The following is an 18,305-nucleotide window of genomic DNA, read 5'->3' as shown; positions in this document are numbered from 1 at the left end:
TTTAGAATACCGAGAACACATAGTATTCATGATCCAAAGAATATATGCAGAAACTTATATATCCGTGATAAACAATTTTCTTCTAAGGGTAACCCAGCGAAAAATCTACACTGTGCGGCTGGTCCCAGCGGAGGTTCGAGTCCTCCCTCGGGCATGAGTGTATGTGTTTGTCCATAGGATAATTTAGGTTAAGTAGTGTGTATACTTAGGGACTGATGACCTTAGCAATTCAGTCCCATAAGATTTCACACACATTTTTGAAAAATCTACAGTGTACCTGAAACAACCTTGCAATATGAGGGCAGGACCACCCATTTCTACACAGCTCCGATCTTCCCCCACGTGATTTCCATAGTTCTGAAGCCCAGAGCAAAGACATTCGTGACAGTCGACTTGATTTGGATGAAGAGGCGCATACCTGGGTACAGTCATGGTTCCGTACGCAACCGCAGAAATTTTTCCAAGACGGTACTGATAGTCTTGTCTCACATTGGAATAAGTGTATTACAGTTATGGTGATTACTTTTGAGATAATAATTCGGTGTACCTACTTTATTCCACCTGCCTCGTTTTCATTTGACTGCCCCTTACAGATATCGAGTTAGCGAAGTTTTATGACCTCATTCTTCAGAGGAAAACGATGTCCCTAAGATAGTGTTTTAAGTATAACCTCTTTTTAATAGCTATAGGTATCACTGCATCTAGAGTAAATTGTCCTGCTAACTGCTTTGTGAACAACTTTCCTGTTTCCAGTTCATCTTCCACTCCTGCAGCAAGTACCCACCAGCTGCAGATGACTATTAAGCGACAGGGAGGGTGGAAACAAAATGCAGGTTTCAGTTTCTGTCACAAAATAAAGTATATGTGTTGTTTATTAATCGGTCTCTTGTTCCCTTCCATATTCCAAAACTTAAACTGAGAGAGCCCGTTTTACACATTTCAAATGGTCGGTGAATTAATTGGGCCTCCATTTCGACCAGAAATGTCACTGTAGATCTGCAAACGTCTCCAATCTGGGGAACAGACTGAATACGTCTGCTCCAGTTTCGTAGAGCTTTTAATTGGTCCAGCTTGACTGTGAATCTACAGTGTACAGGTCTGCTAGACCATTATACCGTAAGGTACTGAGTCTGCCATGAGGGCATATGGTTGTCAACACCAGCGTCACAGCTGGCGAGTCACCAGGCAGCTTTCATGGTCTGACAACCATACAAACGTACAAAATGTGTTCCACACCCTGTGCGCCAACGTATTATACCCATCGTCTTCCACCAATGGAGGATTATTCAATAGTCGTCCGCCAGCAACGAGACCATCTGAGACGCGTATAAAGAAATCCGTGTGGGCAATATTAAAGCTTTTCGCCACGGGTGGAGTAAATCATCGCCTGGCTTCTTTAGGGACCCCACAGCTCTTCATAATTACTCTACTTCTGTTAAACAAGAAACACTCTGCAAGTGATTTTTAGATATATGTTTAATAAAGTTCAAACGAGCAGAACAGTATTGTGACTGTGTACACAAACGAGTCATATCAAACAGAAGACTTCGGTGGCAGAAACTACCTACCAGATGTGTTCATAGTATACTATACTGAGCTGTGCGCGATTCTAATGGCATTCAAAGAGATAAGACGAGGAGAGGAGAACATGTTTTACTGTCTGCTCCAGTTCCCATAACATTCTATAGGTTCTACAAATATTGTCTTTGACTGAAAAGGCTACTCAGAGAATACAAGATACTTCCCGGTCGCAATAAGAGAGTGTAAAGGTGATGGTATACTGTTGGGTACACGGGCATGTGGGAGTAAAGGGGAACGAGATAGCTGACGTAGTGTTGAAGAAGACCTGTTGGAGTGACGGAGTTGAACAATGCGCCTTTCTCCTACAGTCTGTGAACTTGCTGCTGGGCCAGAAGGTCATGCACAAACGGGTGGAAGAGTGGCTGGAGGTGAAAAACAACAAACTGTGAGCTGTGGAGCCAACTACCGGCATGTGTCATTCCTCCTCCCAGGCACAAAGTCGGGACGAAGTCTTGCCCATTCGTCTTCATGTATGACATAGCTCAAATGCCTGACTTTTGCTCCAGCCAGAGAAACTCTCCATTTGTGAAATTCTTGTGAGTTGCCCAGGCTCCACAGTATAACCTTAGGTTGAAGTTATAATGCATAGCACAGTGGCTGGTTCACCCCTTATTAGTCTAGCGATCGGCCAACCTCAGTTTCTGCTATGTCATTTCACACTGATGACTGCTCAGCAGAAATAAAATTATACTGGGTGATTATAATTAAAGTTGAACTTTCAAACCAGTGTAGAAATAGCACCACTGGTCAGAATGACGTCAAATTACAACGGAACATTATTGGAGAAGGGGGGGGGGGTGGGGGGACGTATGGCAGAATAATAATGAATAGTTACAAAATGCAGCAATAGATGGAGTTATAGGCATCATAATTTAATAGTGGTAAGCTACATATGACGAATCATACAACAATGCCCGGGGTGTACGTTTGACGTTAAACAAACTGTTCCACTCAGTGTGCATGGGTGTACAGGTGTGATACTGTTAGTTACGTAAGTCACTCGAACAAGGCAGGGCCATATCACATCGGATGGGAAAATGTAGTTTTTTTTTGTCCTGAGGTCAAATACCGCATAAAAAGCATGAATCACATCGGTTTTTAATTGTCGTGAGGCCAAAAACCGCATAAAAACATGTCAAAATCAAATCGGATTGTTAATTGGCGCAAAACATGATCAGTATTCCGTCCACCGTTTTCTGAAACAAGCTGAAATCGAGAAACAGCATGTTCCACAACTGATCGAAGTGTTTCCGGGGTCACATTCAGAATGTGTTGCGCAATGTGTGCCTTCAATGCAGATAAGTTTGCAGTTGTAACAGGTGATCGGGATGGCCAGGCTGTAGGGAAATGGTGACTGATAATTCTAGTATTTCGGAACTGGTACTTAAATTCTAAAGCAAACGTCTCTCTTGCCGACGGGTCAACAGCAGGTTAACAGCAAGCAACTCGTACACATGGATAATTTAGAATGGATAGCAAAGAAGGATGTTCCGTAGTATTTTACGCACCGTGTGTCCAATGTTCGGACAATTGTCATTGCACTACACGTTTGCACTCCAACACTCGTCTCCTCCTACATTGCTGTGGCCACTACTTCCACTGACATTGAATCAATTCGTTTCTTCCCTCTACCGGGTTGCACACCGGAAGAACCCATCTTTTCGAATTTCCGAATCATTTTCTGCAGACCGACGGCAGTCATCGGACCAACGCCAATACGGCTCTACAAGCAGAGCGCGATCCTGCACTGAGACAGACATGGCGTGAAAGGAGGAAAAGCCGTGCACCCGGCGTAGTGTCTATACCATGGGTCGTGCGGATGACAGTTGTTTTCATTTACGTATTCTGACACATACAGCGCCATCAACTGATCAATTTTCCCAGTATTTTTTTTTTCTGCCATACGTTTCCCCTACTCAGGAGGACGTTGTTATCAGGAGAAAGAAAACTGGCGTTCTACGGATCGGAGCATGGAATATCAGATCCCTTAATCGGGCAGGTAGGTTAGAAAATTTAAAAAGGGAAATGGATAGGTTAAAGTTAGATATAGTGGAAATTAGTTAAGTTCTGTGGTAGGAGGAACAAGACATTTGGTCAAGTGAATACAGGGTTATAAATACCAAATCTAATAGGGATAATGCAGGAGTAGGTTTAATAATGAATAGAAAAATAGGAATACGGGTAAGCTACTACAGACAGCATAGCGAACCCATTACTGTGGCCAAGATAGATACGAGGCCCACGCCTACCACAGTAGTACAAGTTAATATGCCAACTAGCTCCGCAAATGACGAGGAAATTGATGAAATGTATGATGAGATAAAAGAAATTATTCAGGTAGTGAAGGGAGACGAAAATTTAATAGTCACAGGTGAATGGAATTCGATAGTAGGAAAAGGAAGAGAAGGAAACGTAGCAGGTGAATGTGGAATGGGATGAAGGAATGGAAGAGAAAGCCGCCTGGTAGAATTTTGCACAGAGCATAACTTAATCATAGCTAACACTTGGTTCTAGAATCATAAAAGAAGTTTGTATACATGGAAGAAACCTGGAGATATTTGAAGGTCTCAGGTAGATTATATAATGGTAAGACAGAGATTCAGGAACCAGGTTTTAAATTGTAATACATTTCAAGGGGCAGACGTTGACTCTGACCACAATCTATTTCTTATTAACTGTACATTAAAACTGAAGAAACTGCAATAAGGTGGGAATTTGAGGAGATGGGACCTGGATAAACTGAAAGAAGCCAAGATTGTAGAGAGCTTCAGGGAGAGCATTAGGGAACGATTGAAAAGAACGGAGGAAGCGAATGCAGTAGGAGAAGAATGGGTAGCTTTGAGAGGTGAAATAGTGAAGGTAGCAGAAGATCAAGTAGGTAACAAGACGAGGTCTAATAGAAATCCTAGGGTAACAGAAGAGTATATGAATTTAATTGATGAAAGGAGAAAATACAAAAATGTAGTAAATGAAGTAGGCAAAAAGGAGTACAAACATCTCAAAAATGAGTGCAAAATGGTTAGAGGACAGATGTAAGGATGTAGACATATATTACTAGGTGTAAGACAGATACTGCCTACAGGAAAATTAAAGAGACCTTAGGAGAAAAGAGAACCACTTGCATGGATATCAAGAGCTCAGATGGAAACCCAGTTCTAAGCAAAGAAGAGAAAGCAGGAAGGTGGAAGGAGTATATAGAGGGTCTATACAAGGGCGATGTTCTTGAGGACAATATAATAATGGGTGAGAATGTAGATGAAGATGAAATAGGAGATATGATACTGCGTGAAGAGTTTGACAGAGCACTGAAATACCTAGGTCGAAACAAGGCCTCCGGAGTAGACAATATTCCATTAGAACTACTGACAGCCTTCGGAGAGAAAGGCCTAACAATACTCTACCATCCAGTGATCAAGATGTATGAAACAAGCGAAATACCCTCAGACTTCAAGAAGAATGTAATAATTCCAATCCCAAAGAAAGAAGATGTTGACAGATGTGAAAATTACCGAACTATCAGTTTCATAAGCCACGGCTGCAAAATACTAACACGAATACTTCACAGATGAATGGAAAAACTGGTAGAAGCTGACCTCGGGGAAGATCAGTTTGGAATCCGTAGAAATGTTGGAGCACATGAGGCAATACTGACCCTACGACGTATCTTAGAAGAAAGATTAAGGAAAGGCAAACCTACGTTTCTAGCATTTGTAGACTTCAAGAAAGCTTTTGACAATGTCGACTGGAATATTCTCTTTCAAATTCTGGAAGTGGCAGGGGTAAAATACGGCGAGCGAAAGGCTATTTACAATTTGTACAGAAAACAGATAGCAGTTATAAGAGTCGAGGGGCATGAAAGGGAAACAGTAGTTGGAAAGGGAGTGAGACAGGGTTGTAGCCTATCCCCGATGTTACTCAATCTGTATATTGAGCAAGCAGTGAAGGAAACAAAAGAAAAATTCGAAGTAGGTATTAAAATCCATGGAGAAGAAATAAAAACTTTGAGGTTCGCCGATGACATTGTAATTCTGTCAGACACAGCAAAGGAGTTAGAAGAGCAGTTGAACGGAATGGAAAGTGTCTTGAAAGGAGGATATAAGATGAACTTCAACAAAAGCAAAACGAGGTTAATGTAATGTAGTCAAATTAAATCGGGTGATGGTTCGGGAATTAGTTTAGGAAATGAGACGCTTAAAGTTGTAAATGAGTTTTGCTATTTGGGGAGTAAAATAACTGATGATGGTCGAAGTAGAGAGGATATAAAATGAAGACTGGCAATGGCAAGGAAAACGATTCTGAAGAAGAGAAATTTGTTAACATCGAGTACAGATTTAAGTGAAAGGAAGTTGTTTCTGAAAGTATTTGTATGGAGTGTAGCCATGTATGGAAGTGAAAAGCGGACGATAAATAGTTTGGAGAAGAAGAGAATAGAAGCTTTCGAAATGTGGTGCTACAGAAGAATGCTGAACGTTAGATGGGTATATCACAAAACTAATGAGGAGATATTGAACAGAATTGGAGGGAAGAGAAATTTGTGTCACAACTTGACTAAAAGAAGGGATCGGTTCGTAGGACATATTCTGAGGCATCAAGGGAGCACCAATTTAGTATTGGAGGGCAGCGTGGAAGGTAAAAATCGTAGAGGGAGACCAAGAGATGAATACACTAAACAGATTCAGAAGGATGTAGGTTGCAGTAGGTACTGGGAGATGAAGAAGCTTGCACAGGATAGAGTAGCATGGAGAGTTGCATCAAACCAGTCTTTGGACTGAAGACCACAGCAACAACGTTTCCCCTCTTCTACAATATTCCGTTGCAATTTCACGTCATTGTGACCAGTGGTGATATTGTTACAGCGTTTTGAAAGTTTAATTATAATCATCCTGAACATAAAATTTTAGTGTCAGTTGATATTAATAACAGTTACAGGAAAGCCTTGTGTAAAATAATCCCCTCGACTTTATTCTCTTTATTCATATGTAGAGTAATGCCAATATCAGGCATCAATGTGGAACAACGTGGTTGTTGGAGAGGTAGTATAGTGTTCTGGAAGCCAAACAGTGGAGTTACTCAATCAGAGAATCAGCCAACTGATCCACAGGTGGGAGACATATGTCTTTTATATTCTTGTAATGGTGATAATTTTACCTTTACCAGCAACAGTCACATATAATTAGGCTTGGAACTTTATTCAACAAAACAGCAGTGTAAAGATTTATGGTGTCAATTAGTAATTGAGGAATCCTTGCATCCTTTCATAATCTGTGGTAAATTTGATCATTTTTACGAAAAACTACATATGTACACAAGTATTCCTGGAAATTGTGGATGCTGTTAGAATTTCTTTTGTATTGCTGCCTCACTATCGTTGTATAATCCCTGGATCCTAAGATGCGGAGTTTTTGCTGAGGTTTTCTTTTTCGCACTGTATGCATCCTATGAGCAAGAAGACCTGAGCACGAGGCACAAAAAACAGATCTGAAGATTCTGCAATAATATTTTAGTTGCAAGACACAATAACTCTTAACATTAATTGTTATAGGCCATACACATTATTTCTGTATTTTTGTGCTACATCTCACATAATAACTGACACTCCTCAGACTGTGTTGTACAATTTAGGACACATACTTAGTACAATTTACAAAAAAAAAATTACACTAATAATACATACTTTTAAAACAGTGCCTTCCATCCAACTCCTGAAAAAATTGAAAAGTAGTATAAATATATAAAGTCAACTATTTGTGTATTAAGTAAATATGAATATACAGACATAAATGGTAAATGGACATGAGAATGATATACACTGCAGACAAAAATGGAGAATCCAGAAGACGTGATATGATGTCCCTGTAACTATATAGAGTACACTCTAGCAGTAGCTACATAAATGTCTTGGAGTTGCAATTTTCTGTGGCAGGTAGAGTGGCCAATAAAGTGCATTAGTGTTCTTCGTGTTTGGCGTTGTTACCAGTCCTGGGGGGTATGCAAGGGGCGAGAAAAGCGCCGGGCGTTGAGTGATCATTCTGGTTGCAGTAACACCCCTTTGTCCAGGCATAAGAACCTGCGAACATGCAGGCGAGCAAGCTACCTATCAGATACTGCTGTCAGGTCTGTTGTATTACTGGCACATCAGTTCACCACAGTAGCCAGCTTAATTTGTTGATTGCATAGCCCTTTACTGCAGTGTCTTTGTAACCTATTTGACTGAAGATGGGACCCTGTTACAAAGAGCTAGGTAGAGCCAGTACAAATACTTGCTAGTCAAACCCAAATAGTACCCTGTCTTCAACAACTGCTGACATCAGCACCAGCTAGTGTGTGTAGACTTCCAAACAGTAGTTGCTACCTCAGTATAGCACATAATAGGGAGCTCAGTTTGTGGGAGTGTGGGCTTTCAGGGATGTGGCTGACGGCTGTTTCAGTTCCATGTGGGCTGCTCAGCTTCAATGTGCAGCTGCATCAACAGCAATCTACTAGTTTACAAGCCTCTGCTAGGCGTGACGGTTCCAGGGCTCCACCCAGTATCACAAACAGGGGTCCAACTTAAGGATGACTACAAGGCGTCCCAGGTAAGAGGGGTCCAACTTAAGGATGACTACAAGGAGTCCTGGGTTCAAAAAAATGGTTCAAATGGCTCTGAGCACTATGGGACTTAACTGCTACGGTCATCAGTCCCCTAGAACTTAGAACTACTTAAACCTAACTAACCTAAGGACAGCACACAACACCCAGCCATCACGAGGCAGAGAAAATCCCTGACCCCGCCGGGAATCAAACCCGGGAACCCGGGCGTGGGAAGCGAGAACGCTACCGCACGACCACGAGATGCGGGCAGTCCTGTGTTCAATACATGTGTATGCCACATGGCTAACCAAATGCTGGAGTTTGTGGCTGCCCAACAGAGATGCCTCCCAGCTGCCAGATGTCAGTCTTGCATCTGCAAAGCCATAACAGAGAAAGCCACTTCACTGAAACAGCCGTCAGCCACATCCCTGAAAACCCACACTCCCACAAACTGAGCTCCCCATTATGTGCTATACTGAGGTAGCAACTACTGTTTGGGAGTCTATATACACTAGTGGGTCGATGCCATCATCCTCTGTACAAGTATCGCACTGAATAAAGAATGTTATTAATAATTGATCTCTTCACATTTTGGGAGCTGTTAGTATACAAGCCAGCATCCTGCACGCTAGTAGGTAAAGCACATTTTGATTCTCGAAACGAGGGCAGATCACGTCTCAACCTGCTGCACTGACGCGATACCTGGCTTTAAATACCACGGTTTCAGACATCTCGTCCTAAGTGTACGGTCATTCCGTGCACATCACCAATACCGGTGGAATGACGGTCTCGGTAGTTACAGGTAAACTGTGCTGGTAAAGGGTGATGTGCTGCTTGCTGCGTGTTTGATTACATCATCCGCCTGCTGGCTGTGGGTGGACTTCATACGTCTACGCTGTCGCCACCGTCGGGTCACCGCCGTGACTGATCCCGTCCTACTGGGCCTGGTTCAAACCGACTCATAGCAAGCTGCCATCTCCCACTTGCCTGCAGGGCGCCTACAAGCTCTACGTGTACTGGCTTCCGGGCTGTACGCCGTGTGTGCTGAGGCAGCCTCGGGCTTCTGCCTTCATGACAGCTGCCATGAGGAAGACGCCGTGGTTGTAGGTCTAAGCACACGCTCACCCTCGGGACCGCCGCATCCCCAGACTCGCGCGTCCACCTGCCACCCACTGCTGTCTACTACCGCACCCCGTGCTGCCTCCCTGTCAGCCAGTGCACCTGACCTGGCACAAGCTATGGAAGCTGACAGACTGCTGTGTCTAGCATTCCTCACTGACACTTAAGCGAGCAGCTTGGTTCGTACACTGAGTGCTCCACAAGACATTATACATTGTAGCGATCACATTAATAAAATGTTATTGCGGGTGTTGCCTTGTCACTGACACTTTCAGTCATAGAATGAGACACTCACCAGCCGACGGAGCTCGGCCTGTAACACTTGTAACGCCGTCGCCGCGCCTGTCCAATGACACCCACTGATCTGACCTTACAGAACTGGTGTTAAGAAGAGGCTTTGCTCCACCTGACATGAAAGTACTTGTGTACAGCTGTGGGCCTCTCGACACCCGCCTGCACTAAAATTGGCATTCAGAAGTGGTGCGCACAACAATCGACACCGTCGCAACAGTTTGTCACATCGGCATCGCTGCAATCAGATTTGCTAGTCTTGCACCTTGCTCTTAAAAATGAAGGTTGGTGAATGAGAATCTTTATCTGGTAGTTGGTATTTTTGTTTCATAGTATAATTTTTTGCGATGGTTAATCGGAGAGACGCTTAATTTAATCTAAAGTCCACGTATTTTTGCTCGGAATTCCTGCTGAAATGTCACGTAAGGCTAGGCTGGAGAATCCTTCAGATCTGGCCACGGCTGTAACAGCGATGCACTCAGAGGAGACAGATGTAGCGACCAAGGGCCATGATGGCCGTGACGTGTTTGTAAAGTGTCACAGGTGTGAGCGTGATGGGCATCTCCACAAACGGTGTCTTCAAACAGAGTGCTACGAATGTGAGCAAGTGGACCACAAAGCACGCAACTGCTGGCTTAAGAAGTGAAAGAACCGATCACGAGAGAAGGGCTCGTTAAACACGAACGGCAAAGTATCAGCTGCCGGAAGGCGTTCCCAATAAAATGTGATAATTGCACAGATAGATGCGGAGATGGACTGCTGCTTGTTTGCCTTTGTTGGTGTCAGGGAACAGAGATTTTTAATGGGCATTGGGGCGCATGTATTAGACGTCGCACTAGATCCATGAGTAGAAAGACACTACGAGGTCCTCTTCATAGATTCTTTCAGTAGGTAACTATGACATAGATTCATGGGAAACAACACAGGTCAAGATTACCATTCGGACTAAGACTATTTGTGAACAAATGGTGGTGTTGTCACAAGTGGGGCAAGGATATTTTGTGATTCTCGGGTATGATTTTCATTTTAAACGTTATGCCAAAATCTATGTTTCTCAGCATGCAGTTGAACTTGGAGGAAGTCATCGTCAACCACTGGTAATATGGAGGGAAGAAGCAGTGATTTCGAGAAAAAGTAAAAAGGAGGCAAAAACACGGTAAGTAATTTGCACTCCTACTTTATGAACAAAACGTTGTTTTTAATCTAAAGCAACCAATAATGTACAATCATATGTATGCAATTTGGAGAATAACCACGGAAGATGCTTTACGAATCAAAGCGAAAGGTGTCTACTGTAAAATTCTCTTTAATTAAATTGCAGCAAGTTTAAGAGGAAAAACGAATAATGACTGACAGAAAAATTAGTTTGCACGTCCATGGGTACAGACTTACAAGGCTAAACCACTGGACAACAATGAGCATTTTGATACAGTGAATTGATTTGTCCACAGAAGCGTAGTGCACATAAGTAGCCTAAATGGGGAATATCCATTTTTTACCGTGTGCCTCTCTATTTAACTCCAGTTGTTCATAATAATTCTTGTTAAAACAAAGAAAAGCTATCACGTCCTTAAAATTTTTAAAAGGATTCTTATGATTAGATGTAAATTGTTTAAAACGTTCTTTTTTATTGTTACATATATTTCCATCATAAGTTCTAGTACATTCTTTACAAATATATGAGAGCTTATTCTTTGAGTATGTGTGTGAATAAAAATTATCGACGTCTCCACTTCAAGTTTCTTACACTTCTTCCACTCCTCCATTTATTAAGACTATTTTTCATTTGACTGATAAAATTTTTTAGGAATAAATGAATCTACTTTCTTGTTGCTGTGCAAGATAGCTGTGTGGATAAAATATTTACACTCTTATTTTTCCTTTGTCACTAGTATTCCTACTATGTATTTTTTATTTCACATACACATTTTGTGAAAAGCAAATTGTGATATATAATGACACACTCTTAATGTAATTACAGATGGAGTTCCTGGTGCCAAATATTTAGTACCTGAATAATTAAAAGAGTGCTATAGAACTTTAGTGGTCAGCATCATGGCAACTGAAAAAGAAATTTTAATTTACTATGGTAATTTCACTCTATATGAATGGAGGTAACCAATGCAGTTGTCACTAGCATGATCATTAGTTTAGAATTTATTCAAGATAAGTATTATGAATTTGTCTTCTTGGTTTCAAGACATTTGGGCACTACTGTTTAATAAAAAAGATGTTTTAATTACAAACGTCATTTTATGCTTTATTTATTTTCGAATTTCATGGTTTGCACTCCCAGACCCTGGAAAATTAAAACAATTCGAAATCATTTGTTGGGGTCATTAAACAATTACTGCCATGAATAAAAAGGAATCAAATAGAACGATCCTCTTGCTTTATAATATGAATATATCCAAAATGAAATCAAACAACTAACTCCAAATAATTTAGTACAAAACACTTTGATTTCATTGTGTTAGGAATTTAAAAAAAAAACTTATAATGAGCCTGAGAACTAAAGTAGCAATTGAAGTTCAAGTTTACTATATTGCTCTTTAAGAAATATTTCTTGATTATGCTGACTATGTAAAATAATATAAAGCTATAGAATTAAAAAATAAAACCAACAACTAAAGCTACAATTGGAAGAAAAGGAAACAGAATGTCTAGAATTAAAAGATTTAATATCTGGTGTAGCAGAGATGAAGAAAGAACAAATTATATACATTGCCACATCAAAGCACTATGCCAAGAAAAGTTATTTCAAAGATGGTGGTGTATTATCTGAAAATCATCTTTCATATGAAGACTGTCCAGTTATAATAGTGGAAGACCTAAACAAGATAAAATATTTTATGGCAGGAAATATAAATGTATTGGTTATAAATTAACAGAAAAAAGATTAACATTTATTTTAGTGTACACAGAGTAGATGAAACAAAAGAAATGTATAATATGCACTTCAATAGTCTACCTTACTTCATTGTGAATTTATGTGAAGGAACCAATGAAATTGTTGATGAAGTAAATGAGGAGAGAAAAAAATTTTATGACGAAATTTAGACTGTTCCTGCTGTAGAATTTTAATTTACTAATGTTTCTCATTCTATACAAATGGAGGCGCTTCTTGATTTAGAGAATAATAAGCTCCTTTATAAAAAAACAATATTTTAATAATTATTGATGAAAAGAATAATCCATGGTTTTATGCAAATCAACTTGTTGATCTGTTAGGATAATTCGACCAATGGATGCAGTTAAAGATCACGTTAATCAAAAATATTGTAAAAGGTACGAAATTTTTGGTAGTGGTCAAATGGTGCTGCCAAAATACATACACAAAATTCAAATACATTTATCAACGAACCTGCTTTATATTCTTTAGTTATGAAATCCAAGATGCCTTTTGCAGTAGATTTTCAAGACTGGATTTATGAAGAAGTTTTACCAGCTATTCGAAAACATGGAGGATATAAAATAAAAATTGATGTAAAACAGCTTTATGTAAGTCAAATAAATCATTTAAAAGAACTGAATAAAATTAAGGATTATTATATAAAGAAATCAAACGAAGCATACAGTAGAATTGCTGTAAATTTGCATGAAAGAAATGAGCAATAAAAACATTATTGCCCATGTTGTTCCACTATAGAATGTTCCAATTTAAGACCAACTTTCTCTTCTTCTTCTTCTTTCGATTTCGGCCATCTTTGGACCACATTCAACAATTCACTTGCCCGGCTTTTTGATCTTTTTTCTCTCTTCCCAATATTTCCTCATCATTTTCGAATGGTTCCTCCTCCGCTCTTCCGACCATTTCCTGTTATTATTCTTTAGTTTCGTTTCTTCTGGAAAACACTTAATTTCGTTCACTATTTGTCTAAACTTTTTCCTGTCCCTGATTGACTCACGGGTGACATTAAAATAGGCCAAGTCCTTTTTCACCATCTGTATCCATTTATTGTTGGTTTTTTCGTTCCTGTTACTGTGTTCAAACACTTTTCTTGTTAGTCTGTTTCCATCCATCCTCGACAGGTGACCATAAAACGTTAGTCTGCGTTTACGCATTGCATCACTCACTTTCTCAATAGTTTTGTATATTTCCTTATTACTCTTTAGCTTGTACTCTTCTCCAATCTTTCTCGGTCCTAATATTTTTCTCAAAATTTTCCTTTCTTTCCTTTCCATGTTTTCTATTTCCCCCTTTTTGTTAAGAGTTAGGCACTCCGATGCATACAGGCATTCTGGTCTAATGACAGTTTTATAATGACTTAATTTAGCTTGAATCGAAATGTTTTTTTTTGTTATATATGTCTTTGGTTTTTTGAAAAGCAAATTCCATTTTCCTTGCTCTCGCCTGGTTTGCACTCTTGTCTAAACCATTCACTTGAATTATTTCACCTAAATACTTAAATTTTTCTACTCTCTTAATATTGCCGTATTTAGTAATAAGATTTTTCTTGTTATTTCTATGATTAGACATATACACGGTTTTTTCAAATGAAATCTGCAGTCCAGCTCTGGCCGAAACTTCTTGTAGTTTCTCCAAGTAATTCTGAGCTATTTCTTCGTTTTCTGTAATTATTGCCAGATCGTCTGCAAAAGCTAAACAGTCCACTTCTATTTTTTCTTTTTTTGTTCCAATTCTGATGTCATTCTTGGTGCCTTTGAGTTCTTCTTTCCATATTCTCAATATCTTTTCCAGTACGCAGTTGAAGAGGATTGGGGATAAACCATCACCTTGTCTAACACCTGTTTTAATTTCGAACTTCCTTGAAATTTCACCCATAAATTTAACTTTGGCCTTACTGTTTGTTAGCGTCTGTTTGATAATTTGAATTGTTTTCTTATCGACCCCAAATTCTTCCAATACTTTCAGTAATGTTTCTCTATCTACCGAGTCGTATGCTTTTTTGAAATCTACAAATACTATTGCAAATCTCTGGCCTCTTGAGATTCTGTAACGAATTAGTGTTTTCAGGTTAAATATTTGTTCAACACAGGATCTACCTTGTCTAAAACCTGCTTGATATTCACCTATTTTTTTATCCAGAACTGGCTCCACGATTTGAAGTAATTTCCTTGACAAAATTTTGTATCCTACTGGTAGTAGCGAGATCCCTCTATAATTATTAACATTCATCTTATCCCCCTTTTTGTGTAGTGGGTGTATCAGGGCACACTGCCAGTCTTCAGGAATTCTTTCTTCGTCCCAGATCTTCTTAAACATATGTTCCAAAACTTGTGGGAGGTTGGTATCCATTATTTTTAGGATTTCTGGTACTATGGAGTCTTCACCTGGGGCTTTATTGTTTTTTAGACTGTGTATTATGTGTTTTATTTCTTCAGCGTCTGGAGGTTTTGACTCGGTATTAGTATTTCGGTGGTTTTCAAAACTCATTTTATCTTTGGGGGGTTCACAATTTAGTAGATTCTCGAAATATTTTGCTAATATTTCACAATTAGTCTTGTTTGTCAAACCTAGCTTGTTCTCTTCATCTTTAAAACATAAATTTGGGGATTGGTATTTGGTTAGCTGTTTTCTAAAAGTTTTGTAGAAATCTCTAGAATTATTTCTTTTAAAGTCTTCCTCAATCTGTTCTAGGTTATCCTGAAATTGTCTTCTTTTTTTATTACGGAAAAGCTTAGCTGTTTCTCTTCTCTGGATTTTAAAATTGTCAAGATCTTGAGGATCTTTTGTGGAGTTCCATTTCTGCCACAATTTCTGTCTCTTCTCCAGGTTCTCATCACATTCATTGTCCCACCATGGATGTCTTCTTACTCTTTTCACGAGACAATTTTCTTTTGCTATTTCAACTATTTCGTTTTTGATCTCCTCCCATCCCGCTTCCTTATTTATTGTGGATATGCCACAACTTTCGTTGTTTCGTTGTTTCGTTGTTTCAAGATTAAGTAATTTTATTTATGAATACTATATTATTTGTGCACAATTTAAAAATGTACAAAGACAAATAGATATAGTCACAAATGTGCACCAAAACAGCAAACAAATTTTAAGAATTAATTATGTGGCAAATTCAATAAATTTATATCGCCCAAGAGAAAGAAACATTAAGAATTGTTTGCTATCGAAATTATTTCAATACTTTGGATAACTATACACAAGAACAGTTGATTAATGATGTGATGAATCTTGGCGCAGCCTAAGACTGCTTTAGCTGTCGCTCATCAAATTGAATTAATATAAAAACAGAAAACGTGAGCCTTTCGATGCTCAGCTTTTCCGACCATCATTTTTTATGGAATTGCAGAGTGGAAAATTCCCCCTCTGCAGATTATAAACTAATAAACGTAAGTGTTGTAATGTTTGCTACTCTGATGCTCTGCACCGAGTTTGTTCGTCCCCTCACTAAAATTCAACTTTCTGTATGGAATTCCAGCGACAGATAAAGCAGTCTTACACTACTTTCAGGGTTTTATGACGCAGAACTCTGCAAAATTAAAAAGAGCTTCGCGCGTTATGCAGTTTTGGAATTTCAGATAATCTGAGCATATTCTCTGAAAAATTAAACCAAACTAAAGGAATTTCAGAGGTGTGAAACATCACCTCTGCCGATTTTAAAATATGCCAAGGAAATTATGTTCAGAATTCTAGAGATTAAATATTTTAACCCTGCACATATAATTTACTGCTTTATCCATTATAAAATTGCAGGGCCTACGAGCGTAGACCCTGAAAATACATTCCTGCGCTTCGCCGGGCGTGAAGACATTAAAAAGAGCTTTGTGCTTTAATCATTATGAAATCAGCGACAGTTAAAGGAGTGGCTACTGAAGCAGCCCTTCTGGCTTCGCAACGCAGTCAGAAGACTGCTTTGGAAGTCAACAGTCTTAGACTGCGTTCAGAGTCCATGGTTATGGACCTTGCAAAATTGAAAAGAATTTCATACTTTTTTCATTTTCAGAACTCCACGATTGAAATATTTCCCATCTGCAGATATAACTAAATCTTTAAATAATTTTATGGAATTTCTTTATGAAAATCAGTGTGTAAATGATTATCATACTGAAAAATTAAAGAGAAATTAATGTCTGACGTTTACAGATAAGGATAAAAAACGTCTTAATCACTAACGATATTCTAGTGTTTTCATATGAGATTACAGAGGGGAATAATTACCCCTGTGCAAATTTGAAACAATTTAAAAAAGATTATGTACAATTTCGTAGAGATAACGACAGTCCATTCATCGACATTCAGTGGACGGATTTTAGAACCGCTGGACTTTAAAACATAAAGAAAATTTGAAGAGGGAAGAATTGTTCCCCTTAAGGGGTAATGAAAAATGAGAATTTTAATAATTTTTTACAGATGTATTAAAATGATCTCTCTTAAATCAAGTCGATTGTAGACCACATCAATAACAAGCTTGCATATAACACTAAAAAAATTTTATGATAATGGATAAAGAGAATAATCCATGGTTTAAAGGAACAGACATAGCTAGAATTTTAGAATATAAAGGCCTAGAGGTGCAACTTATGATTACATAGTCAAAAAGACACAAAAATATATACTGAATTAGGCATCAGTCAGTCACCAACACCTTGTAATTGTATGCAACTAAACACCGTTTTTATGAATGAATCAGCTCTATACAAACTTATATTTTGATCTAAAACGCCCACAGCTGAAGAACATTCAGATTGGATTATTAAACAAGTTTTACCTACAATAAGGAAATATGGCGGATATAAACTACAATCAACAATTGAAAATTTACATGAACAAATTGAAGATCTACGAATTGATAAAGGAATGGCTACTTGTATTCTAAATAAAAGAAGAGAAGACGTTCAAAACTTAAGACAACAAATTAATCAGGAAGATGAATTATACGAGAAATACAACAACATGTAATTACACCAACTCAAGATGCTAATTTGAGACTTATGTTTGTCTCTCTAAAATTATTTGATGATAATTCTGACTACGATTATTATGTCTTTCGAATAGAAACAAGAAATTTACATGGATACCTACAGGGAATGTAGACAGTCATCCAAATTGTGAAGAAAGTTTGAGACTTGACTTCGATCCTAACTCAATTACTTTCTACCAAAGAATGACAGAAAATTTGAGGATTGTCTGTCATCTCAACTATTTCAATACTTTGAATAATTATGCTAAAGAACAATTAATGAATGATATAATTACGCTTCATCAGACTGAATTGATTTAATTTTTGGTAGCAGTGAAATGACGCTACCAAAATATATGCAAAATTCATCTTTTGTAGCAGTCGGATTTTTCGTCCACTAAAGCAGTCTAACACAGCTTGAGCTGTCACTGATTTGATATAATTTCTTGACACTGAATGGGTCTTATTAAAGAAGACTTACTCTGAATATTGGCAGAGCCAGAAAGGCTACTTCAGCTGCTACTGCTTTGCCATTTGCCAGAATTAGGCTGCATCATAAGAAACTAATTATTCCTTTGAAGATATTTCTAGACCTCTACCCAATACAGGTCTAACTTAAAACGAAAAAGAACGATTTTATCCGTAAAATATCGTTGACTTTAAGAGGCAACGAAAAATCGGCTCTATACAAACTTATTTCTAAAATTTTTAATATTCTTTTTGACTGTTGAAAATTATTTCTAGTAAATGGACTCGATTTTACATCCCATCAACAAAAAGCTTACATGCAACCATAAGCAACTGTTCATGATTACTGATGGGAAGAATAATCCTTTGTTTTACGCAAATCAAGTTGCTGATTTT

General features: G+C 38.6%; 1 protein-coding gene across 1 annotated transcript in view; it reads right to left on the bottom strand.

Annotated features, from left to right (window-relative positions):
• Positions 1-7,179: 7,179 nt before the first annotated feature.
• LOC126238820 (uncharacterized) overlaps positions 7,180-18,305 on the bottom strand; it is a 114,506-nt gene continuing 103,380 nt past the window's right edge. Inside the window, exon 5 of the mRNA XM_049947814.1 lies at positions 7,180-7,283. Coding sequence (XP_049803771.1) covers positions 7,258-7,283 — 26 coding nt within the window. The 3' untranslated portion in view covers positions 7,180-7,257. The remainder of the gene's footprint in view (positions 7,284-18,305) is intronic.

Source organism: Schistocerca nitens, chromosome 1, assembly GCF_023898315.1.
Source record: "Schistocerca nitens isolate TAMUIC-IGC-003100 chromosome 1, iqSchNite1.1, whole genome shotgun sequence".
Taxonomy (NCBI): domain Eukaryota; kingdom Metazoa; phylum Arthropoda; class Insecta; order Orthoptera; family Acrididae; genus Schistocerca; species Schistocerca nitens.
This window is presented reverse-complemented; position numbering and strand designations above follow the sequence as displayed.